Genomic DNA, 27,101 nt, shown 5'->3' with positions numbered 1-27,101 from the left:
GCTACTTACAAGCAAAACAAGCTCGAGGAAGAATTGATCGCGATCAACTCGAAACGGCGAATGCGTGGCGTGGGCGGGTAGCTCTCGGAGAGACTATCGCAGTGGTGTGGTCGCGTCGTGAATCCGGTGAGGGAGAAGCGCGTAGCGAAGAGGATAAGACACTCTCTCTCTCTCTCTCTCTCTCTCTCTCTCTCTCTCTCTCTCTCTCTCAGACTCGTACGACACAGGATTAATTCAAATGTTCTCCAAAAAATGGTTCTTAGGTGACTTTTATACTTTAGTCACCTTTGCTCAAAAAATGTACATGGGGTTCTCTTGCTCATGATTACAAAAGTTGGAATAATTCTGAGTCCTGACTAACTGACTAATATTTACATAATCCAGACGAATGGATCAAACTGATAAGACGTCTTTGACATAAAAAAATGGAATTTGATATGCTTTACAAATGGGCTCATTACAACAGTTGGACCAATAGGGCTCCAACAGAGACCAAAGCATGTGGACATGGTAGCCTTGAGTGCCCTTCACTAGCATGATAATGCATGGGTATAAATGTGGAAAGTATGCAATTTAAAGCTTCTAAAGCTCATGTTCTAGATTTGAACAAATCCACCTAGCAAGAGTTGTTAAAAATGGAAGAAGATTAATATGAGGGTTGTTCTTGTACCAACCGTTGTTCGAGATCACAAAGCCAAAGTTAAAAAGACTTCTTTGGGCTCAAGATTAACGTCAAGAAAGGTGACTTTATATTGGTACGATAGTTTGATGCATTGGATCCAATATGGCGAGGTGTTGTTGCCCAATTGAATGTTGAAGTTATGCAATCAAACACCACAAGATGTTTCTTATTCAATATACAATCCTAGTGTGCAAAAATAATGGAGCAATTAGTGAATATATTTAATGAATATTGCAATAATTAGTGGGCCTCAATATAACAAATCCATGTGTTTGAAAGAATTTTGATACAATTGTCGTTTCGTGGGACCAAAGAGGGCACTAAAGTGGGAGAGCACAATCTCTATCTATGGATGTTGCTCTGTTTCACACTTCAAACAAAGGTAAAACAATCAAGAAAAATATCATTGAAATTCTCTCCAAATAGAGAGAACACAACCATCTACTCTTAGCACTAAGATTGGACCGTCAGTGCTAACATGCCTTCGTTCTGCAACAGAAAAAGGTTTGGCATTTGAAGAACCTCCCCTATCAAACCAAAGTTTTGCCTCTTAGTTTGAGCCTTGCTTTCAGAGGAACCTACACTTACATTTTTCTTTGGTAGACATTGGTCCACAACATTTGTGGTTTTCTCAATAACATTCTGTTTTGAAGGACGATGAAACTACTAATGTTCTTTATCTTTTCATTGTTTTTGTTTCTTTGAATTCAATCTTGATAGAGCATGCCTTCGGTGAGCATCTCTAAAACATTTATTTGAGATTAAAGGGTCTCCCTTATAAAACCTATCTCCACCTCGAGATAGGACCCCCTTGCCCAAGAATCTTTTATAGACGTATAGATAAAAAAGGAACCTTGAAAGCTTCTACACATTTTGAACGAGCACAAAAAAAACAACATTAAATTATTGAAAATGCTTATCAACGTGATTTCCATTGTAGGAAATGCTCTTTCCTCCATCCTTGGGTTCCTTGAGATAGGGATTCACCTTTTACACATGCGAATTACATTGCTGCCCCGTTAACGCTTTGCTCCTATTTCCTCTTTAATTTTGCCCATCACCATTTGATGACAAGCTCAAAGAAACAATGTAAGAAGAGGGAATAGAAGAAGCCAAACGGTGTATATTGGAAGCTTATCCTGTACGACAAGGATGGCCATGCACATATTCTTTCTTTTCTTTTTTGAATTCTTGCATTATCTATAGGTTTAGACAAGTGATACTATTTTGTACCTCCTTAATTTGTGTTCTCGATTATCATTTTGAAAAAAAATTGCTATTTTTTATGTGCTCTTGCCTAAAACTACCAATAAATATAGTTTACTTCAAATGCAAATTTCATCTTGGACTACACGCAACAGACTTTCACCACCCACATATAGTTGAAAGGACCATAAAACATTACATATGGAGGACAACGGACAATCACCACTAAACAACACTTGTGCAAGGCCACCAAACACGAATTTAACTGTTGTGCAACACCCCAAACACAAGTGGGAAAGGAAAATAACTGCTTTAATATAATTACAATCTTTTTATGTGGGGAACAAACAAGAAAAGAAAAGAAAACCCAAAACCCTTCAAATTTGGGCTTCTCACCAAGATGTGAAGTAGGCAATCCACTCCATGTTCTCCTGTTTTGAACAAGTGAAAACTGGTGCAACCTTTACGTTGGTATTCCCTAGTACCTCATTAAGTGTTGAATCACAACGACACTCTTAAGCTAACACAGCTCTCTAACTTAGTTCAGCCTTGGGTGGTAATAACAAACATAAAGCAGATGTTCTGGACGACTTTGTAACCCGTTTCCCTCATCAGGCACACGTCGAGTGCAAGCCCAATGATACATCATTTATTTCACTTAGTCGACCTGATGTTATCCAATTTGATATTTACAAGGACGACCTTCAACCACCAAGTAATTGAGCAAGTAATAAGCCATCAGAACTGTAAACACAACCAGATAGTTAGCTCTGCAAGCTACTCCAACCATACCCTTGCCTACTATTCGAAAGCGTGTATTGATCATAAGGCATCTCAGAATGGCCCAGTCTGTCTGAAGGCAAACCTACATTGTAATTTTCAACGCCTGGACCCAGACCAAGCCCAGAAATTCCAAGCCCCGGTTTTCTTTCCTGGATCATTTGATGCTGATATGGATTGACTCCTGCAATCCCCTGAGATCCTTGAACATGGTTTCCTGGAAACCATCTGTCTGCCAGAGGGCTGATCCTTGGACCAGTGATTCTGGGATCAGGCATGCATTGACTTGGGTTGAAACCCATTTGTATTGACTCTGGATAACCTGCAGAAACAGAGGGAAGCACCCTGTATGTTCCTGCCAAACCAGAAGAACCCTGTTCAAAGTGTCCAGAAAGATGGCTGTTGCCAGCTCGAAGAAACTCTTCTTGAAATGGAAATAAGAGATTGTTTGGCGCATACATGCCTGTGGCATAGAGCGAATTTTCATGAATGAGATGGGGCTCATGCATTGGCTCAAGCTGCAACCTCTGAGAAGAGATCTCTGACGGTGGACGACGGTGACCCTCCAGCTGTTGCCTGTGACTTCCCTGGTAAGGGTGATGAGAGAACTTATTGTGACTGAAGTCACCAAATGATGCCCCATTTATTGATACCCCTCTTGAAGAAGGTGTATTCTTTGAAGCTTTCATAGGGGAATGGTGATGAACCGACACATCTGTCAAGAGATCACCTTGCAAATCCTGCAAGTCAGATCTTGAGGTGGTCTCTAAGCCTTTCTGCTCTGTCACAACAAGGCCATCGTAATTCCACCCAGCTTGTTCCTGAAACGGCACATCAGCATGCCCTGGTTTCCTTGCATGGCTCTTGTTGGACAAAACAGAATTGAGCAAACTGCCCTCGTTCCCAACATGAATGGAATCATCGACTATCTGCTTTGAGGAAACAGGCTCTCCCACTGCTCGCAATTCATTTACAAACTTCCTTCCAAAAAGAGTCTCAAGACTAATTATCTCTGCTGTATTAGATTGATCCTCTACATGGTCCTTTTGTCCCATTGACTGTGCGGATGTCTCTGTTGACATGATACTGGTTGAATCCTCCAAAGGTGAAGCCCTTCCAGCATTCTTCTGCAATAACAACATTAAATGCGTGGAAGCGCTTCCATCCATCATATTTTCTGACTCTTGCTCGGCAACCCAGCCCTGCTCTTTATTTCTGACTTCCCTTCTACTGGGACCCATCTGAAGAAGCTTCATCAGATTAACATTATTGTCCATATCAACCTGTTTATCTTCCATCCTCGTGTGGCTTCCAGTGTCGACTAATTCAGATAGCAAGGACTGTTCAAGGTCTTCACATGTTAAAAACACCGGAGGATTTTTCTTTCCAGGGATATTCTTCCTGGGAGGCTCTTGACTATCCAAGTTCTGAGCTGCATCATTCATGACTGCATCATTACTGTCTGACAAGAGATGACGATCCAGCGGCACATGGTTCTTCATCTTGAAATCTTCAGCTGATATTAGATCCTGCCCAAAGTCTGCTCCAGCAGTCATCACTTTTTCCACATCCTCCAGAGAGGGTCCAACTGGCATTGGAAGGACAGAGCCATTGCTTTTAGTGGGCATCAAGGAAGTGACAGGGTTTACTTTACTCGCAAGCATATTTTCACTGCTTCCGGCCAGCTCATGTTTTGCAGAAGAAAAGTCTGGAGACAATCCCGAATCCTCCTTTACCGTTACCACATTCAAGGGCTCTGAGTTCGATGAGCTTTCATCGAGCTTGGGTCCTGCTATTGAGAAAAGATGATCAAACACATTCTCAAACAAGCAAATCAGTCTTATGAAAACCAACATTGGATGAGACATAAAATTATCAGACAGCAAATAACCTAACATGGCTTTTACAAGAATAATGAAAACATCATTTATGATATAATAGTAGGCATCAAAAGAGCGCATTTACATGTGAGTTCCCTTGAAATGCAGACTACCAGCAAATTAAATACATGGTATCTGACCTGGCCAATAAATCTGATCTTTATTCAAGGCATTTCATCAACTACTCAACAGGTCAACAGCTAGATTAACCAATTTTATAAAGAAAAATTCTTTACCAGGTAGTTTTGCTACAGCATCGTGAATACGGCAACAAAAAAGGTCATGTCTGTTGAGGATTAACATACTGATGAGGGTTACATTAAGAGAGAAGTTTAATGATTGCTGGTACTACATGTGTCAGGACATCAAATCAGATAGCCCTTCCTCTTCTAACTAAATTGATGGTCAATAAACATATCACTACTATGCAAGTACCATATTTACTACGGTTTAGTCAAGGCTGGTGGCCTATGACCACTATTATACAAGAAACCAGTTAATATGGTCTCAAGCTGGTCTTGGAGGGTTGATCCAACTTCAAGGGCATGCATTCCAAAACTCGTTTAGATTGGCCAAATGGTGGAGAAAATAAAATTCAGCAAAGAACAATTGCTCAGTTAGGAAAGCATTATTGTCTCTCTCAGAAACAATTTCCGGAATGGGACACTAGGCTCCACCTTCTCCCTACAGATTATGTGCTTGTAAACAACTCGATTGCAAATTGTCTTGCTCTCAAATTTAAAATTTCAGTTCTTGATTGTAAAGTGAATATCCTTTTCTGTTACCATGGTATCAGAGCAAGCCCATTCCTCTTTTCCTGTGAAAAGGAATGACTCTTGGCCAACAAACCAATATGTCAGACCAAGCTAAGGAGAATGCTCTTCTCAAAGCACAGAGTTAAGAAATGCGGGCAGCCTTTGCCTTCATGTCCCCAATCTGGAGTCATTTGCAAATTGTCTCGCTCTCTATTGTTGAATTTCAGTGTTCGATTGTAATTGAGATAATTGAAGATTATACAATTCCTATTCGGTGAAAGTGGTACCAGAGCAAGGGCTTTCCTCCTTTTCTGTGAAAAGGAGCAACTCTTGGCAAAAAAACCAATATGTCAAGCAAAGCTGCGAAGAAACTCTTCTCAAAGCGCAGATTGAAGAAATGCAGGCAGCCCAGTCCTTGCCAGAAGTTCAGGAGCTACTCGGTTATATTGCTAAGGAGAAGGCTGAGGTGTCTCAAGAGTCCTCATGAACGACCAACAAGAAGTTCAAGAGCTCCTCTCTATCGACCTCGCAAAATTCAATAACAAATAGAACAAAATTCAAATCAGTTGAATACAGTGACTTCTCTATCTCTCCAGAATCAAAAAGTAGAAAAAGTGTGATCACTTCCAACAAGTGATCTGGCGGAAAACACAGAGATGACTACAATCCGCAAAAATCTCAAAAAACTTTATCACCAAAAACAACTTGAAATAACTAGACTGCAACCCTCATTAAGCACTCTTGCCGACCAACCTTGTCAACCCTAAAATCGAACATGTTACCGAAGGAAAATTGCAAATAGTACGAAAGTAGTAACCCAACATTGTACTACACCGGCCGTGCTCATTAGCACCCTTGCACGGAGTCTTGCTCATGGCAATACCGGTCATAGCCTTATTGACCATTACTGCTAGGCAACGTTGCCGCCCTACATAAACCATGAGGGTAATCAACTTGATAGAAACAAAATTGGAAGGGGTTACCTTGTTTCCGTTCTCGTATTCCAATATGGTGTATTCAAAGCCGTGCTTCGCCCATCATGTGCTAATGTTGGCCTTACTTTGGCCAGTCGTAATCCATACCGAGGCCCTTGAAATCCCGTTGGTCAAATAAACCGGGTCGGCTTCTCGCTCCCATCCCGCATGTGCAGGCCCTCCAAGTCCAAGTAAAGGAATTCTGAAGAAGGTGAATTCAATCAAGGGAGAATCGGGCAAGCCAGGAAAAGAATTGGGGGAGTTTATGTAAGAAAGAAATCGAGAGCATGAGCCTGGGGGATTGCCAAGATGCGAGCTGAGCAAGGTCGAAACAAACAAATCAAGGCAAGCAAGTGAGCACAATCTCCAAGCCATTATAAGTCAAATTTGGGCAGAGCTGTGAGAATTTCTGAGTAGTAAGTTTTGTAAGGCAGAGTCAAGCTCACAAACTAAATCAGGCAGCAATTAGCAGTGCTGGAGTCGGGCTTGAAAAAAATCGGAAGTAGCTCGCTGAGCGCAAGGGGAGTGAAGGCTTCAATCGTGCACAAATCTAGGTACAAGATTGAATTTCTCTTCAGCCTATCACCCACAAAAGGATTGCCAAAATGAGATAGCCAATCTGATCTACTAAAGACTTATGTTATAGAAGTAGATCAACGATCACAATGGGAGAAGTACTTACCCCTTGTAGAGTATGCATACAATAATATTGTCCATACTACTGGAGTGAAGGGAGATAGAGAGAAAATGTCGGAGCGGGATGCCCCAATACACAATCGGTGGCTGCCTGTTATGTCCCGCTTACAGGAGAGGGGATCTAGTCTAAGACACCGTTGGGACGGACGTCCGGTGTTCGGGGGGATAGAGAGAAAATGTCGGAGTGGGATGCCCCAATACACAATCGGTGGCTGCCTGTTATGTCCCGCTTACAGGAGAGGGGATCTAGTCTAAGACACCGTTGGGACGGACGTCCGGTGTTCGGGAGGACATAGTGTGAACCCGGCCAGTGTGGCCGGCCACTTTCATAACATCTTAAAGTCAGGAGACCCTATGGAGCTCAGGAACTATCACACTCTTCCTGCAGACTTGGCAATGTCATATGTAGCCGCCAAGTGTCCACTTTGCCTCTTTTGAGTTAATTTCCTAGTGCCCACCGACTTATAAGTATAGCGAGGGGGCCTAAATGACTTTGAACTAAGCCTAGACACCCTTTTACTGCTCGGATTCAAGTGCCGGTCCGACCAACTCGTGGCGACAAGGCCTTCCCGTCAGCATATGAAACTCTCGGCCATCGGCCATTTCACACTTGCCACACAATGTCTGGCTGATCCCAAAATTAAATAAAAATCACCGGAAAGAAACCAACAACTAAGGTTAGCAATTGCCACGTCCTCGTGACAGTAATTAACTGTTGCCACGTCCTCGTGACACCCTCCCTCTCTGCCTCATGACAGTAATTAACTGTTTCCACGTCCTCGTGACACCCTCCCTCTCCCAATTCTCATCCTATCAATGACCTTCTTCACCAGATCAAGGGTGGAAAAAGCACATGTATGTGGGTACAGTTCAGGGGGGTCAGGAAGGGGCGGTTGTCTAGGAACTGTGTACATAGATGATGCATACTGGCCCCATGCCTTTGTAGAAGTAATGGCAAAGGGAAGGGGAAGGGGGGGGGGGGGGTCATGAAAGAGTCGCCATGCCTCACCAGAGTCCTGACTCAAGAACAGCTTGTATAGATTTTTCTTTAGTTGAGCCAAAAATGCCATCTTCTTCTGCTGCACTTGGTGTCGGCAGTCAATCCGTGATTGTCTGTGAGTGATGTCCCCCAAAAGCACCTCCCTCTAAAGTCTGGCTTTGGTCATGCGGCATTCCTCATGAGTCATACCGGTTGTTCTATGCCATGCTCCCAGAGCGTTGTCTTTGTCCAGGTTGGGTGTGTGAATATGCCTCTGCTGCTGCTACATGCAATGTATGTGTCAGTATAGCAGTAAGCTCCTTCAAAGGTTGCCCTGGCTCCTCAGTGCACAAGTGTATATAGATCCCGTCTATGTATACCGATTCTGTCTCCCTACGTGAAGGTGTAGCGAGTAGGGGCTGCTACCGATGGCATGTGTACACACTAAACTGGAAAGAGATGGTCATCAACACAAGGGCATGATCTACTGCCACACCAACAGGTCTGGGTGCAACTGTGAGATCCTGGATACTAGAGATGAAGCTCGGTTGTGCCATGACATAATCCATTGTGCTAGCTCCATGTCTGTGTGGAAAGCATGTAAAGCCTCCCGCAGCAGGAAATCTCTGTAATCCATTCAAGATGGCCAGCCCATGTTGTGGGGGAGCAGGAGAGAGAGCCCACTTGCTATCCTATGCAATGAGAGTGAAGGAGGAGAGGAGATTGGCGCAGAAAGAGCATGCGCAGGGAAAACGTGAGAGAGAGAGAGAGCTCGTTGAAATCTGGAAAAAAAAAACCACGCTATTGTTCTTTTGGGCTTCATATTTGAGTATATGAGTAAGTGACTAGGGGGCCATTCACACTTGGGCCCCCTCACTTATAAGTCTTTTAACTTATAAGTTAGTAAATACAAGGCACTTAGGCCTTTATTCCCTAACAACCTCCCACCTAAAGGCAATGTACCTTGGGAGATCAAAGAATCAGCTAACTATGATACAACAGCTGATCATGCACTTACTCATCCAACACCCATCATCTGACGGCAATATGCAAACCGCTCTGCTGGAAGACTCTTGGTCAAAAGATCTGCAGGATTGTCATCTGTGTGCACCTTGACAAGTGTAATGCTCTTGTCATCAAGCACACTCCTGATAAAATGATACTTCACCTCTATGTGCTTTGTCTTGGCATGAAAAACCGGATTCCTTGCAAGCATAATAGCACTCTGACTATCAGTGTAGCACAGGAACCGGTGACTTAATGCCAAGCTCTTCTACCAAACGCATGAGCCACAAAGCTTCTTTGCATGCCTCAGTGGCAGCCACATACTCAGCCTCAGTGGTAGACAAAGCAACACATTTTTGCAGTCTAGAAATCCAAGAAACTGCACCTCCTGTGAATGTAAACACATATCCAGAGGTAGACTTCCTGCAATCTGGATGTCCAGCAAAATCTGCATCTGTAAAGCCATGCACAGATGTCTCACTCTTCCCAAAACAAATGCACAAGTCTTTAGTGCCTTTCAAGTATCTCAAGATACACTTCACTGCTTCCCAATGCTTTTTGCCAGGATTGCTCATGTACCTGCTTACCACTCCCACTGCAAATGCAATGTCCGGACGTGTAGCAACCATAGCATACATCAAACTGCCAACGGCTGATGCATAAGGAATCTTGGCCATTTCAGCCCGCATATCATCTGTGTTTGGGCAGTCATGTGCAGTCAGTTTTACATATGGAGGCAACGGAGTACCAAGTGCCTTTCCCCCATCCATATGAAAACGATGTAGCACCTTATTAACATAATCTCGTTGAGATAGATACAGACGCCTGTTAGGTCTATCTCGAGAGATACGCATGCCCAAAATATGATTAGCATCACCAAGATCCTTCATGTCAAAGCGATTCTTTAAGCTTTGCTGTAATGCATCCAACTCCGTGACATTTTTACCCGCAATAAGCATCTCATCAACATACAAAATCAGCAATAGAAGAGATCCATCACTTGCCGTTTTGATATACAAACAGTGATCAGAATTACTTCTTTTGTATCCTTGAGACCTCATGAATGTATCAAACTTGTGATACCATGCACGGGGAGACTGTTTCAAACCATACAAGCTCTTCAAGAGTCTACATACTTTCTTCTCTTGCCCTTTTGACACAAAACCTTCTGGCTGCATCATATAAATCATCTCAAGCAAATCGCCATGCAAAAACGCTGTTTTGACATCCATTTGCTTTAACTCCATATCTTCAGAAGTAACCAGGCCTAAAACAAGACGTAATGTGGCAAGCTTTACAACAGGAGAAAAAATCTCATCAAAATCCACACCATGCTTTTGCTTGTACCCTTTAGCAACCAAACGTGCCTTGTACTTAGAAGAAGCATCAGATGTGACCTTGGTCTTGTAGACCCATTTACATGGCAGAGCCTTATGCCCTTTAGGCAAATCAACCAAGTCCCATGTATGGTTTTTCTCCAAAGACTGCATTTCCGAAACCATTGCTTTGAACCATTTCTTACTGTCTTCCCGTTGCATAGCCTCTTTATAACAAGACGGCTCACCACAATCAGTAAGCATGACATAGTCCAAAGACGGTTCATATCTATCGGGGGGCCTTGTCACCCGAGTAGACCTATGCACCCAATGATCCATAACAGGTGGATTTTCAGCCTGTAAACCATCAAAAACAGCAGGCTGTTCAGCCGGTTGCATCGCAACGACGGGCGGTCTAGGAGCATCAACCTGTTCCCCTTCCTGTGGTGCATCAATGGCAACTTGTTGGAGCTGATTTTCAGCACCATTTTCAGCATGTAAAGGCTGCTGAACATTGGGCCTTCTTGGCTGTCCATATGTAACATCTTCACGAAAAACAACCCGGCGCACTTCCTCGACCTTTGTGGGCTGTTTGTGCATGCAATTCTCATTGAAGATGACATCATTGCTGCGTATGATTTTCCGTAATGCGGGATCCCATAATCTATACCCCATTTCACCATCCTCACCATATCCTAGGAAAATGCATTTATGAGACTTTGGTTCTAGTTTGGTGCGCAGTTCACTCCGGATGTGAACATAGGCCTCACAACCAAACACTCTCAAATGTGCATATGAGGGTGGCTTGCCAGACCAAACCTCCTCAGGCACCTTTCCACCCAAAGCCTTGCTAGGCGATTAATCAAGTGAATAGCTGTTTGCACAGCTTCTGCCCAAAAACCATGAGGTAATGCAGCATGTGACAGCATACTCCGAACTTTCTCTTGGATAGTCCGGTTCAACCTCTAAGCAACTCCATTCTGAGAGGGTTTAAAAGGAGCCGTGAGCTCTCTTTTAATACCTTTAGTAGCACAAAAGTCAATAAATGCTTTTGATACATACTCCCCCCCATTGTCTGAGCGCAAAGACCTAAGCTTCTTGTCAGTTTGATTCTCAACAAACGCAAGAAACTTCTTGAAAGTATCCAAAACATCGCTTTTAGCACGTATTGGATACACCCACACCTTACGTGTAGCATCATCGATAAACGAGACAAAATATTTCTTTCCCCCTAAGGACAACTGTGGCATTTCACATACATCGGAATGCACTAAGTCTAACCTGTCAGACTTCAAAGAAAGTGACCTTTTGTGCGGTGTTTGACTGTGCTTACCATAAATACAGTGCTCACAATCAGAAAAATCAGCATACCTCAAACACGGCAAATAACCACAACGAGACAGAGTTTCCATTCCTCTTTTACTCATGTGTCCCAACCGGCCATGCCACAAAGAAACACTTGGCTGCTCGGTTACGGCGACAACATGGTCACGCACACTAGATACATGCAAAGGATACAAAGTGTCCGATTTACAACCCTTGGCTACAATCCGGGCCCCCCTTTACAAATTTTCCACTTGTTATCACCAAAAGTGGTGTGATAGCCTGCATCATCTAGCTGCCCGGTACTAATCAAACTCTTCTTGAGTTGTGGCACATGGCGCACTTTGTGCAAAACAAAAGTCATACCATCAGCAAAGGAAAATTGGACACTGCCAATACCTGCAATGTCACATGCATAGTTATCTCCCAAATAAACAGTGCCCTGCACCTCACCTGAGTACTGTGTAAACCAATCCCTATGAGGTGTTACATGAAAGGGGCACCTGAATCAAGAATCCAAGTATGCATGTCCACATCAGAACCCATAGCAAGGGTATGTGCATCCACAGAAGAGGCATTGAGTACATCAGTGCTGCTGTCACTGTCACAACTACTAGCAACATTGATTTCCTCAATCAACACAGTACTCTTCTTGGCATTTCCCTTGTCCTTTGCATCAGTTTCAGCACCCTTGTTCTTCTCTTTCTTCCACTCATAGCATTCCCGTTTATAATGCCCTTTCTTTCCACAATGATGACACACAACATCTTTCCTACGAGATTTGTTGCGTGCCCTGTCCTTACTGTCAGATTTCTCCCTCTGTTGAGACCTGCCCCTCAAGTGCAATGCATTAGAAGACCCACCTGTGGTGTTCTTCCTGTTCATCTCTTCCATCAAGAGAGAACTCTCTACATCTGCATACTTAAGTGACGCACTTGAGTTACTAAGAGCTGTCCGGAATACATCCCAACTCTCGGGCAATGTGCATAGCAGAAAAGTAGCTTTGAACTCCTCATCAATCGTGAATTTCAGCCCTGTCAGTTGGCTGAAAATAGAATTGAATTCATTGAGGTGCACCGACATGTGCGTGTCCTCCTTCATGCGGAGATCCATAAGCTTCTTAAGCCAATACACTTTACTGGCAGCACTCTGCTGTGCATACAACTCGTCTAAACGCTTCCACATGCCCCATGCTGTCTGCTCATTCTCTACATTGAAGAGTAAATTGTCAGACACCGAAAGCATGATCGTGGAGCGAGCCAACTCGTCCACTTCTTCCCATTCTTCAACCTCCATATCATCCGGTTTCACACCCTGTAACTTAATAGGTTTCGCCTGTTTCTTCTGCAACATCACATTATAACATTGCTTCTTCCATATAGCAAAGTTATGGGCCCCTTCAAGCTTGCGAATGTGCAACAAATTGCCACTTTCACTGCTAGAAGCCATTCTGAGTGATTGCAAACACTGAAACCCTGTTTTGCCGACCTAAACACGCCCAAATGTGCGCAATCGGGCAAAAACAGCTTGCTGTTACAGAAAAACAGCGAGCAAATTTCACGCGAAATCATCCCAAAACGGCGTACATTCATTGCCAAACCCTTACCAAAGGTTTCCACAAGGTGTATACATCATTTGCTTGCTGAAATTCCCTGTTTTGGGGCAAAAATCAGACCTGTAAACACCTGTTTTGCTGAATTTTCAGAACCTCGTTGGTGGAAACACCTGTAAGATTGACCTGTGAGACTTGCCCTAATGAAATTGCATCAAATTGACCCCGAAATTGGTCAATTTCAGCAGAAATAGGCTGTTGTTCGCCAGTTTTTGAAACCCTAATTTTGGGGAAACTGTCACCGGAGGTCGATTCTACACGGTGAGAGGATCCCTTCGCGACAGAGTTGATCGAAAACGGTTGAATATCCTTCCCGCAGCGAGCAAAAAAAGAATTCTGATCTGTGTTGCGAAGATGGCTCTCTTGGAAACCCTAAAGCTCTGATACCATGTGTGGGGGAGCAGGAGAGAGAGCCCACTTGCTATCCTATGCAATGAGAGTGAAGGAGGAGAGGAGATTGGCGCAGAAAGAGCATGCGCAGGGAAAACGTGAGAGAGAGAGAGCTCGTTGAAATCTGGAAAAAAAAAAAACCACGCTATTGTTCTTTTGGGCTTCTATTTGAGTATATGAGTAAGTGACTAGGGGGCCATTCACACTTGGGCCCCCTCACTTATAAGTCTTTTAACTTATAAGTTAGTAAATACAAGGCACTTAGGCCTTTTTTCCCTAACACATGTGCAGTCCCCATGTCTATCAAGTGTCGCCCATACTCATCACTCCACATCCTGTGATAATCTAGACAGGCCAGTCTCTTCAACTTCCAGCTCCCTCAGCATCTCCTCTGAAGTATCATAAAATACTGTCTGATGATGGGCAGTCCTAGCATTGTACCTTGGGGTAGTGTTTAGCGGACCAGCGTTTTCACTGAGGAAAGCAACCGAGACTAGACTGATCGGAGACTATGCAGCATTGGGTGGATTGGAGAGGATGTGCTTATAGGTTCTGTTTCAAGAGCCTCAATCGAAGCTCTGGCTCTTTAGGAGAGGGGATCTAGCCTAGATGCTGTCGGGATGGGCATCCAGTGTCCGGGCAGACGTAGTGTGAACCCGGCCAATGAGGCCGGCCATTATTATAAAAGGGAGGCCAAGGCCTCATTTGCAGTTATCGACCCTACTGGCAGAGTGCCAATGGTTAGCCCGCGAGGCTAGGAGTGCACGAGGTCACCTCGAGGAGGTGAGGCCGAGTGGTATGGGACACCCGGTCTTACAGGTGCACGCCTACGTCTTCGGACGTTGGCCCTAGCACGAGGGAGCTGCCGAATGGTGGCTACGGTCGGGTGATTCGTCCGACGCGCATCTGTAGGCGGTCCGTGTGGTCGGGAGATCCTTTCTCCTCGTTCGTTTCACCTCCACACATACTCGGTATACCTTCACGAGGGAGACGGATCACGTGTACACTGATGAGATATACAGGCAGCTATGCACTCAGGAGCCAGGATGACCACTAGATGACCTCACCCACATTCTAACAGACGCTACATGATGCAGCCTCAGAGGCATATCCCCACAGCCAACCTATACACAGACGATCTCGAAGCATGCCTCAGAACAGTTGGTATGATGAGGAGTGTAGAGAGACGAGGCTCATGGGTACTACTACACATAGACAGTCACGGATTATCTTTCGCCGCCCAAGTGCGACGAAAGAAGAGGGCTTACCTATCTCAATTAGAGTGTGATCTATACCAGCTGTTTATGAGTCAGGACTTTAGTGAAGCATGGAGGGTTTTCAATGAGCACTCTCCACCGCCAGCCATCACTTCCACAGAGACATGGGGGGAATATGCTACATCTCTCTACACAGCATCGGGGCAGCCACCTTTGCCTGACCCTCCAGAGGCATGCCCAGAAACATGTACTTTCTTTACTACTGAGAGGGTAAGGAAAGCCATTGACAAGATGAAGACAGGAAGAGCACAGGATCATGATGGTCTGGTAGCAGAGCACTTTATCCATGCCAGAGATATGCTTGCAGAGCCTCTTGCTATGATGTTTAATAGAGCCATGCATGAGGGTCTCCCTAAGACTTGGAGTATGTCCACTATTGTGCCTATCTTCAAGTCGGGAGATCCTATGCTTCTCGGGAATTACCGAACCATCATGGCTGGTCACACTCTAGCTAGGCTATATGAATCAATTCTTGAGCATGAGCTGAGTGGATGGGCAGAGAGAGAGGGCATACGGACAGCAGGACACGCAGGGTTCAGGCGAGGTTTCTCCACTCTTTACCAGATTTTGACACTCAGAGCCATTATTGAGGAGGGTAGACACCATGGCAAGAGGATATATTGTAGGTTTGTGGATTTCCGCAAGGCCTTTGATACAGTGCCACGAGCCATACTCATACGCAGATTGCAGGACATGGGGCTGCCCACAGAGCTGATCTGGGGGATCTTAGCTTTATACAAGACAATGGTAGGAAAGGTACACACTACTCAGGGCATGTCCGACATGGTTCACTCCACAATTGGGGTGAAGCAGGGTTGTCCCCTATCTCCGACTCTCTTTGGGATATATGTAGATGAGGTTTCAGATTATGTACATACATAGGTTGATAGAGGTGCCCAGCTTGCATGGACATGGATTTCGTTGCTATTATATGCTGATGATATTGTGCTGATCTCCAATTCTCCAGAGGGGATGCAGCGTCATTTGGATGCATTGCATGGATTTGCATGGGACAGTGGATTGTCTATGAACCTTGGTAAGACCAAGGTAATGGTGTTTAACACCACGGCACAATGGGTAAGGAGGTCAGTCCCCACTTTTACATATGGTCAAGAGACTGTGGAGTATGCAGATACATACACTTATCTTGGGGTGGTTTTCAATGGTCCAGTATTTTCCCTCAGGCGAGCAGCAGATACACGATTGACTAGAGCCTATGCAGCATTGGGGAGACTTGAGAGGATATGTTCGCAGGTTCAGTTCTAAGAACCTCGGACAAAGCTTTGGCTCTTTGACACTTTGGTCACTTCGACCATGCTGTACGGAGTGGAGATATGGGGCCCCTCAATTGATCATCATAGCAGATCTGGCAGTACTGATGGATGGAGATGTATAGAGAAGCCCTTAATGTCTATGATTTCTCGGATGATTAGGGCCAAGGCCTCAGTACCACATGACATTGTTAGGGCGGAGCTCGCTGCTCCTCCATTGGTAGTGGAGGAACTCACTCAATCAGCTTCATTTATGCATAGCACTTGGGCTCTCCCTAGAGTCAGATATGCTCGATTAGCACTAGAGTCTTCGCGATAGCTGGCATTGCACGGAGATAGATCATGTTGGTATGCAGAGATGGCATCTTGGTTTCAGTTACATGGCTTTAGTATGGATCGGCTACCCCCATTTCAGTAATCTTTGGATGCACCCTCCATCTCCCTCACTAGGGCAGCGATTGCCACGCTCATCAGACAAGACTTGATTCAGCTGGATATGAAGAGGACATGGATACAACCTACACATCAGCTAGGTACGAAGATGACTTTCTATAGACAGCATCTTCTCCAACTCACGGAGGATGGTTTTGTGATCAGATCAGGATACACGGACACTCATCTATCCCACGAAATACGATGTGCTATTGGTCACATACACACATCCTCACATCAGCTACAGATCGAGACAGGCAGATTTAGAGAAGTACCCGCTGAGTCCGGGATTTGTCAGGTATGCCAGATAGAGCCAGAGACAGAGCTACATTACATATGTCACTGCCCAGTATAATATGAGATACGAGGCCGCTTTCACTGTCTATTCAGAGAGGATTTTGGACCACTTTCTAGAGTCATGAGACACCAGGATCAGAGATGCCTCGGATTATAGTTACTGGAGATTTGAGAGGACCTCTTGAAGAGGGACACAATGAGAGAGATCCAGCAACAGCAGAAAATTACAGATTTCTTTCAGTCATAGACAGGGGAGTCCGAGCAGCCCCAACAGCATAACAACACCAGAGGCATACTGCTTGATCAGGCGATAGAGTTGGGGCGGTCCCGTCGCCCACGGATGAGGGGGCCCTCTTGACATCGACGCAGACTGAGACAGAGGATCCATACCATACTGGCGCGACATAGGAGTCGTCCCGACAGAGTGCCTACCTTGGAGGACATTGAATCTCTATTGTCTTTTGGATACTGATGTATATGTATATGATGCCTCGACTGTCAGAGAGCTCCATTGTATCAGGCTCACCCTTGTATCAGCTTTCACCCCACCCCCCTACCTACTATTTTCTTTTCAGTTGTTTGTACTTTTTGTACCCAGACCTGGTATTAGATTCACCACATATAACCTTTTGGTCTCATAGGTCATTTTGGCCTTTTGAAGACGTTAATATTACATTTCATCTCTCTCTCTCTCTCTCTCTCTCTCTCTCTCTCTCTCTCTCTCTCTCTCTCTCTCTCTCTCTCTCTCTCTCTCTCTCTCTCTCTCTCTCTCTCTCTCTCTCTCTCTCTCTCTCTCTCACACACACACACACTATCACGAGGACGTGGCAACTGCTAACCTTAGTTGTTGGTTTCTTTTCAATGATTTTTGTTTAATTTTTGAGAACCTCTTTTTGAAGTTGCAAATGGTCGGACATTGTATGGCCAATGTGAACGGTAGTTTCACCTACAGACGGGAAGCTGGTCGGCACTGGAATTCGTATAGTAAGAGGATGTCTAGGCTCAGTGCAAGATCATGTAGGTCCCTTCATCGCACTTAGCAAGTTGGTGGATACTAGGAAGTAAACTCAATAAAGGCATAAAGTCCAGGTGAGATCACCAACAGAAAGTATCCGACAATTGGGCCACATTGCACTTTTGAATGCGGTACCAATGAGGATAGATGGTCAGAAGACCAATGGGAGCCCAATGAAAGCATCTTCTAAAATTTAGGAAACTGCTATTTTGGGCCATGAAATCTGTTCGCGTCATTAGCTTCAGAATGACAAGGGGAACATTTTATTACTTTGTTGCAAAGTCAACTGATGCAACAGTTGAGAGATTTTTAAGCAGGAAGCCCAATGCGGAGAAATTACATGTATGAGTGCCAAGTGGCACTTTTTGGTCAATTTACCAAGTCTGGGAGAACAGAACCCGTAACTGACTTATTGGAGCAGTTTTGGAGGCTGATAACTTTAATTTTCAGCCATTTCTCTCCATTTTTGAGCTTCCCATGACTTTACCTAGGACCAAGGAGCTCATTTTCAACATTGGAAGGCATCAGATGCGTGTTTACAGGGCTGTTTTGCTTCGTTTTCAACGATACGCAGGTTTTGGCAGCCATGGAAATCTTCCCCTTTTGCATCAATTTGTTCACAGATGCATTACAGGTCAAGGGCAGAAGAGGGGGCGCTCGATTTATGCTAGGGGGATTCTTCATTGAGAACTAGTCACAGGTTAAGAGCTATGGAGTGCTTCCTTTCCCTCTATGTACAGTGTGGTGCTAGGAGTGATGATCTGCACACGCACACTGCTCTCTCTCTGCCCTACGTGCAGTTATGTGATGCCCCACAAGAGGGCTTTTCATTTGACTGATGTACAGCTGTGTGGTTTCATGCTTTTGTGCTGAGGCAAGAGCCTCCTTGAGCAGGAACAGGGGTAGCTAACTGCTACTCCAAAGCAAGCACCGGTGAGGGTCATAACCTCACCGTACAAGTGCGTTTTCAGCGCTGTGTATGCACTGTAAATTGACTGTTTTTTAGCCATACGGACGCCAGAACCCTTGGGAATAGTGCCCCACTGGCAGAGGACAGTTAGGGGACTGTTTGGGGCTGAAAACAGGGCAAAAACCAGTAAATACAGCGTGCTGAATTTACTGTTTTTGGGCAAGAATCAGAGGGTTTATACCAGTGCAAGTGAGATCCAACAGGGGAATTGATTTCGCGCAAGTTTTGGGGCTGTTATGCTGCCGAAATTTGGCCAAATCAGGTAGTATCTAGTGTGATACAAGTAAAGGATTCCCAGGACCTTACTTTGTAAATTTACCCTCTCAAAGTATAAAGAAATACCGAAAGGGGTGCCAATTTTGGAACCTATAGGTTGTCGGCGTCTGCTCGGAGCGTTCTAGCTATTGAGCCGTGTGTGTGCACAAGTGTTAATTCCCGTCGCAGGTTCTCTTTGCAAAGTGCTCTGTGTGTGTGTCTAAAGTAAAGAATTTCGGGTAAAAGCCAAAGCCTACCACCCCCACGGGCCGGTTTCATGGTTCCGTTGCCGGGACATCAGTCACTTTTTCCTCAAGAAGTGAGCCTCGGTTGTTTTGGGTAAAGACACAGAGTACAAGAACGCGGGATTACACTATGGCCGACAAAGAAAGGGCATTATGGAAGAGGGTTCCTCTTCACAGGACAGACAGGAAATTCTGCATGTTCGCCCTGCCAAAAAGTGGTCAAATTAGGGCTGATTTTCTGTTGCTTTTAGGGTTTGCAAGTATGAACCAAGATGAGATAGGGAGAGGTCTCACGGTGGTAGATTGGCCACAGTGATGTGGGTCTGCTAGGTGACACGCTGCTTGCCGATTCTCTAAGGCGATTGCTTGGATTCTATGACACAATGGTAGATCATCTTGAAATTTGAGCTTGCTTGGTCGTGGGTGGTACGTCAGTGTTGTAGAATTATGCTCGTTTGCAGAGGCAAGAGCCTCTTGCACAGGTAAAAAGTTAAGGGACGGGTTGCAAGATGCTATGTGGTGAAGTTCAAGAACTATCCACCTATGGATGGAAAGTGGATGGAAGAGCATGAACTGTCAAAGTCACCAAATGTATTGCAGCTTTACCTTGAGATCCAACAGGGGAATTGATTTCGCGCAAGTTTTGGGACTGTTATGCTACCGAAATTTGGCCAAATCAGGTAGTATCTAGTGTGATACAAGTAAAGGATTCCCAGACCTTACTTTGTAAATTTACCCTCTCAAAGTATAAAGAAATACCTAAAGGGGCGCCAATTTTGGGGCCTAAAAATTGTCGGCGTCTGCTCGGAGCATTCTAGCTATCGAGCCGTGTGTGTGCACAAGTGTTAATTCCCGTCGCAAGTTCTCTTTGCAAAGTGCTCTGTGTGTGTGTGTGTCTAAAGTAAAGAATTTCGGGTGAAAGCCAAAGCCTACCGCCCCCACCGGCCGGTTTCACACACACACAATAACCTGCTCGATACTGCTCGAGTCCCAGACATCTCTGACCTTGGTATCTCATTACTCTAGATAGAGGCCCAAAACCCTCTCTAAAGAGGCTGGCATATATACTAGAGCTCTATCTTTGGCTCTTTGTGACACAGCTGGCACAACCTGGCCGCAGCTAAGATCTCTCGAAACCGGCCAGTCTCAATCTCCAACTCGTGTAAAGACGTGCGAATCTATTCAATAGCACATCGTAAGTAGTGGGACACATGAGTGCCCATGTAGGCAAACCTAGATAAGAACACATCCCCTATACATGAGCTGGGCACGAAGATGACTACATATAGAGAGTATTTTCTAGGCTGTCCCCATGTCCTCTAGGTATCCAATTGAAACGAGTCCTGTAATATAAGTCTAGTAACCTCCCTATGTGTCCGAGAGAGAGAGAGAGAGAGAGAGAGAGAGAGAGAGAGAGAGGGTGTGTGTTATGTCCCGCTCATAAGAGAGGGGATCTAGCCTAGACGTTGTCGGGATGGGCGTCCAGTGTTCAGGCGGACGTAGTGTGAACCCGACCAGTGTGGCCGTTCATTATTATAAAAGGGAGGCCAAGGCCTCATTTGGAGTTTTCGACCCCCACTCGCAAAGTGCCAATGGTTAGCCCGTGAGGCTAGGAGTGCGCGAGGTCACCTCAAAGAGGTGAGGCCGGGTGGTATGGGACGTTCGATCTTACAAGTGCACGCCTACATCCTCGGACGCAATTTTTACGCTGCCCTCCTTATTGTATTAAGTGGCTTTTTTAAAAAAACATGGCCAAGTGAGTTTTTAAGTGTGGTCGAACACTTTGAGTCTTTTTTTTTTTAAGGTCTGAAACCTGCAATTTACTAACACTCACTTACAAAGACTAATAAGTTTGCGGAGAATTCAGTTTTTGGCTCTGCTACTTCTCTTCCATCGCTCCACTCTCTCGTCTTCTTGCACTCCCGCCATCGCCTGCTCGCCTCAGACGCTCTCACCGACACGTAGAGCTTCTCAAAATCCAACTTTCCGCAATCCGAAAGTGCAGTTAAGGCCCGTTCTCGCGTAAAATTTTCGGTTTTTCACGCATTTTGCCATGGATTCCTCCAGCTCGGATGCGATGTGAGACAACGCGCCAAGTAACATTCAAATTCCGTTCACGCGCTCTGTACACATGGATCACAGGCACTTTCCAGAGCCTTGATCAGCGAATCTCCACTCTGAAAAACGTGAACGTTCAGACGAACATTCGCTTGGCCTCTCTCGAAGGGGCTACGCAAGGGCTTAATTCCCGACGTACCGCTCTGGAAAATACAGCTCATTAGACGGCTGCGAGTATTTTCGAGGGTGAAACCCATCTCCAGAAATTGCAGATGCAGGTTGTTGCTTTTGGGCGTTCACAAAATGGTCCTACTACCACGATTCCGTACAAAACCACTAATTTCTCAGGAGAAGAGAAAGAATGTACTTGGCTTCACCAGTGGACCAAGTATTTCTATCTCCATGGGGAGCATGATGAACAGAGGATTCAGACGATTCCTCTTTATCTGCGTAGTAAGGCGTTTACTTGGTGGTGCGACATGACAAAGAAGCCTACGATGTGGGCTGACTTCTGTGTGAAATTCATTCAAGAGGGATTTCGCCAAAATGGGCCCTTTGAAAGCTTATGCAAAATTGCAAAGTCTTTCGATGAAGACTCTGTCTTTAGATAAGTACACGACATCTTTCAAGGAAGCGCTCATATTTTGCAAGGTGGATGATGCGAATGGGATTGCGCTAGCTAGTGTGGATGAAAGAGAAACATTGTGCACACAAGTGAGTGTGTGCAGGCTAGATTATCACTCAAGCGAATTAGGTTCCAAGATGAATTAACTTGGACTCATAAACACGACCTTGAGTAGTTGCTAAGTGTCACAAACTACGGACGTGTCAAAGCCCTAGAGAAGGGAGCCAACTTGCAGATGTCGATCGAGGGGGCCTAAACCCTAGGAAGAACGAGTAACAAAAGAAGAAGTCCTACCAACTTATGGGGGACCCATCCGATGGGGCCCCAAGTGACATAAAGGATTAAAATAAAGCTCGACTCTCACACACACACAAAAGACTTGCGCAAACTCATGATGTGGCTAATTTCCGAAAATTGCGTTGACATGATGATGTGGCAGGCTGTACAAATTTCCGTGTTTTGCGTTGAGGTTGTACGAGCGTCCGTGAATTACGCTGGCAGCTTTTTAGCATTGCTTTTGGACCAGAAGCTTTTGAGTTTGAAGGCTTTTCATGTAAAACTGCTTTTCATAGGCCAAGGGCCGTTAAATATGTGCTAAGGGCTCATTCTCTGGCATGCTTCAGTGAGAAGGTGCAGAGCGCGAGTACCGGCATTGTACTGTGTTGATGCAATATGAAGAAATACCGAAAGGGGCGCCAAGGTTTGGGACCAATACTCTCTGGGGTGGAATCCGCAACAACGAACAAATTCTCGAGAATCCCGTGAAAACCAACCTCAACCGCCTCGTCTGACACAACGTCAACGAGACGCCTTGTTACAAGAAGGCCGATGCTTCGAATGTTTCCAAACAACGCATACGTTCGATACATGTCCTAAGCGAGCCTCGACGTCCTCAATGCAACCTTCTGCTCCCACGTCAGATAGATCCCCGAGGCCACCTCTGGCCAAGAAGGCTAGACCTGCTATTGGACTAGTACCCGATGTTTATGGTATACACCTCGAGAGTTTTAATGAATTATGCAGAGCTTATGGAAAAGTCAACGGCTTGAAAGCCCTTATTTTCTTTGACCCTGGAGCTATGGGGAACTCCATCCATCCAGAATTCTTGAAGCATATGCACTTTGATTATGATGCAGAGGGTGGAGAAATTGAAGCTGAGCTAGCCACGATGCAAACTCAAAAAGTGGTACCGCTCATTGGTTCACTTCCAGAAATTATACAAGATTATCATGGAAAAGCCGATTTCCATATCATGTAGTTGGGCAATTGCGACGTTCTCTTGGGCATGCCCTAGCACGACAAGAATGATGCAACTCTCAAGGTCCGGAACAGAACCATCACCGTGATGCAGAAGGGCAAGCCCGTTGTCCTCAAAGTTCGCTTGTCCGAACAAAACCCTAAATGACCTCTAATTCTTTTCTAGTTAGATACTTTTGAACATTGTTTGAGAAAGTATTGTTTGAAATTTGTTTGAAATGGATGCTATGTGTTTTAAATTTGTCTTGGTGCCGATTTGAATTGTTTGACTCTGGTTTTAATACTGGTTTCAATAATTGGTGATTTTAGTCCCGGGTGGAGAAGTGAGATATACTATTTTGGTATTGTTTGAACCTCGGAACCACGCAGGCCGATGCCTAGGGAATGTTCTCTTGTATGCTAAAAAACCTCCGAACAACGTAGGCCGATGCCTGGGGAGCGTTCTGTTGTATGCTAGAAAACCTCCGAACAATGAAGACCGATTCCTGGGAAGCAAGCGTTCTGTTGTATGCTTGAACCTCCAAGCGATGCAGACTACGGTCTGGGGAGAGTTTGGTTGTACAGTCCTCTGAGCTCATGGCCCGGACCATTTTAGATTATTTACGGGGGGAGTGACGATATAGTAGTTGAGTAGCTTCATACCGCAGACCGTCTGTCTCGGGGTGTTGCTAAATTGGCTTTATCTGACAGAAGAATAATTCTAAGTGAATTATTGGATTTATAAGTGAGAGGGTTTTCTCGCTTGGAACAACAGGAAAAAAATAATTCTAAAAGAATTATTGGAATTTTAAGTGAGAGGGTTTTTCTCACTGGAGACATCCGAGTACAGAGTATTCCTAGTGCGTCATTCAAAGTAATGACGGGAGCACTGTGAACGGGAATATCTGTAAGGCCACCAGGATAGGGTACTTCTGATGCGTCACATCGGATGGGTGACAGGGAGCATCGGAAAGAAGTATCCGACCATCCGGGAACCGACATCTCTGATGCGTCATAGGATGGGTGACATAGAGCATCGTGAAGGGGATTGTACCGTAAGTTCGGTAGGAAAGGACTAGGTGATGGGTATTCCTAATGCGTCACAAGGTGGGTGACGGGTGCATCGAAAAGGGGATATCCATAGTCGAGAGGAAATGGAACTGGAAAAGAGGAATACGCGTAAAGACACAAGCACAAGAATAAAGATGGGTTCTGAGAAGCTTTACTTAAAAAGCGGAAAATTTTAACGAGTTTTTCGGGAAGAGCAAACGCTTTCCCGCGAGGAATCTATGTCTGCATTGCATTTGTGCATGTGGTTGCATCCAGGGACGCCTGGGAAGTGTTGTGAAAAGCATTCTTATGAGGTTTTATTGAGTTTTTGGGCAGGTTCATACCAATTTTAAAATATGCCGACCGTCCACTTAATAAGTGGACAGCCACTTAGAAAATAAAGCAACAAAACCAGCCAGCGAATTCTCTCTCCCTATTTCGAGTAGAACACAAAAAAAAAATTATAAAAAGAAAAAAAAAAACGGCCATGATCTCTACGCGAGCAGCTATTCGTGCCGTGGTCAAGGAGCTATAAAAGCACCACATGCCCTCACTGGAAAGGAGTTACCAAGGTCAGCAAGAGAAGACTCTGCCGCCAGATAACGCAAGAGATCGCGAGACTACGAAGCACGGTAGTCGCTTTTCGCACGAAAGAGCGGCAGGTATCTATTGTGGATTCGCCATACGAATTGTTGTCCCGTGTTTGCGTGTGTGTTTGCAGGTACTTCATCGCGAAGGAGAAGCGAGAAGGCTTCGGCCTACGCTTGGGAATTCCGGAAACGGAATTCGGAACTTGTCTGCGGAGTCTCGGCTCCAAGTACAGACGGAAAAAGGATTGAGAGCTCGTCTCTCGGATTTCACTTACGCGAAGGAACGACCATCGAGTCAGAGATTTAGAACGGAGGGGTTTTCTCCGGTTCTTGTGCTTATAAAAAGATTCTCCCTAATAAAGGATTCTCTTTAAGGGGGGGGGGGACCAGCCCATCCTCTGGTCCCCAGTACTGTGTCGATCTTCTCTCTCTCTCTCTCTCTCTCTCTCTCTCTCTCTCTCTCTCTCTCTCTCTCTCTCTCTATATTTATTTATTTATTTATTTATTTATTTATTTATTTCTCTCTATATCCTTTGGCTTCAGTATTAAGTGATAAATTTTATTTATCCAAGTATATTTTATATTGTTATGCGCTCCCGTTTGTGACACGGGGGAGTGCTCAGCAGTGTTGTTTGTTGTATCTTGTAACATGCATATGTAAGCATTTGTGTTGCATTGTGATGTGCCAACTACTGAATATTCCTAATTGGATGAGATTGCCTGGGTATGTAACTTTAGTGCATCAAGACACCCGTGGAAGATCAGTACGCTCTGGGTGTGATGGCTAATTTTACTACGCCGGAATATCAAGAGTTCCGATATGGACGAAAGGAGAACCTAACTCCTTGATCAAAAGAGCCGAAAGGAGAAGCTAACTCCTTAACAAAAAGAGCAAACTGATTGTCCCTCAGAATGTCCCTCTGAATGACCCTCGGAAATTTTTGAGCTAACTTGAGTTTTTGTTTTTTCCAAAAAAAAGATCCTTCTATTAGTTAATGAAACTACCCATAGGGCTACAAACACCTCTTCGAGAGAGGGCTGCAACAACCATCATGGGGAGACTCTCCCAATGAAAAAACAGCATATGTACAATGAGGTTAAATCAAGAAATGGGAGGAGGGAAAAGCCACACAGGTGGACAGCATTGCCATCTGAGTACACCCTGGACCATGGTGAAAAAAGGCCCAGGACGCCAAAGTCGAAGGAAGGCCTCTCTGCGCTCCCGCATGCGGTCGGAGCTGCCTTGAAGTCTCTCGAGCTGTCCTTTGTGTGTGTGGATCAGCTCTAACCAAAGATCGCGAACAGTCTCTGCTGGTGGTACAGGGCGAGCCTCAAAGATGCGGAAGCGACGGGCCGGCCAGATGAACCTGAGTATCAGGCCACTGATAAGCTCCCAGCACTCCTCCCTCTCACTGCACCACTCCTGTGGAGGAGTAAGCTATGTGGCAGGCTGAAGTGTACGTCGCCCCCCCTCCATCACTGTCATCCTGCTGGTGGAAGATAGCTCAAGCTGAAGTGCCGGGCCCGTGAGGGTGGACCAAGCAGCTGCCTCCCAAGTGTACTGCCAAGCCGTGGAGAGAGCAGGCATCCGCCGAAGAACACAAAGCCACACCTGTTGTGCCAAGGGATGGTCCCAAAGACAGTGACGCTGACTCTCCACAAGATGGTCACAAGCTACACATGCGGCCGAGAGACCACTATGCACAAGCCAACTCCCAACTACTGTAGCTTTGTGTGCGACTAGCCACTGAAACAAAGTGACTCGCCTCGGCTTTCTGGAGTCCCACAACCTCTCCCAAAAAGTTGCCAAGAACTCAGTTGTCAGACCCTGCCAATAAGGTGTTGCAGCAGGGCGAGCCTCTCTCTGTGCTGCCAGTATGTGACGTCCCAGTTGAACAGTGTACTAAAAGAAAGGGACACTTGGGTGGTCTGCAAAAGAGAAAGGGTCCCTCCAAAGCCACTCTCCAGGATCCCATTGTACTCATGCCAGTGGACGGCACTCCCAAGCCCACAGTCTCCAATGTCCAGTCTCAAGAGCATTTGGGTCAAGATCGATGACACAAGTCCTCCCACACATGCCCACCACTCGGATCCTCTGAAAACAGCACTCTGCCACCTGTGGGGCCTCTACTGCAACACGTTGTAAGCGTCCCTCACACTATAACTCAAAAAACACGGAGGG

The 27,101-nt window shown here is 45.3% G+C and overlaps 1 protein-coding gene across 6 annotated transcripts in view; it reads right to left on the bottom strand.

The window, feature by feature from the left end:
• Positions 1 to 2,177: 2,177 nt before the first annotated feature.
• Positions 2,178 to 27,101, bottom strand: part of LOC147458761 (chorismate synthase) — a 71,426-nt gene continuing 46,502 nt past the window's right edge. For 2 of the 6 annotated variants that reach the window (XM_086510198.1, XM_086510200.1), the window contains exon 10: positions 2,178 to 4,460. In XM_086510198.1, the coding sequence (XP_086366324.1) occupies positions 2,653 to 4,460 (1,808 nt within the window). In that variant the 3' untranslated portion in view covers positions 2,178 to 2,652. The remainder of the gene's footprint in view (positions 4,461 to 27,101) is intronic. The other 4 variants (XM_086510203.1, XM_086510201.1, XM_086510202.1 and 1 more) reach the window with 4 other exon arrangements.

The sequence above is a fragment of the Adiantum capillus-veneris genome, chromosome 4 (assembly GCF_014529385.1).
Source record: "Adiantum capillus-veneris isolate H3 chromosome 4, ASM1452938v2, whole genome shotgun sequence".
NCBI classification, from domain to species: domain Eukaryota; kingdom Viridiplantae; phylum Streptophyta; class Polypodiopsida; order Polypodiales; family Pteridaceae; genus Adiantum; species Adiantum capillus-veneris.
This window is presented reverse-complemented; position numbering and strand designations above follow the sequence as displayed.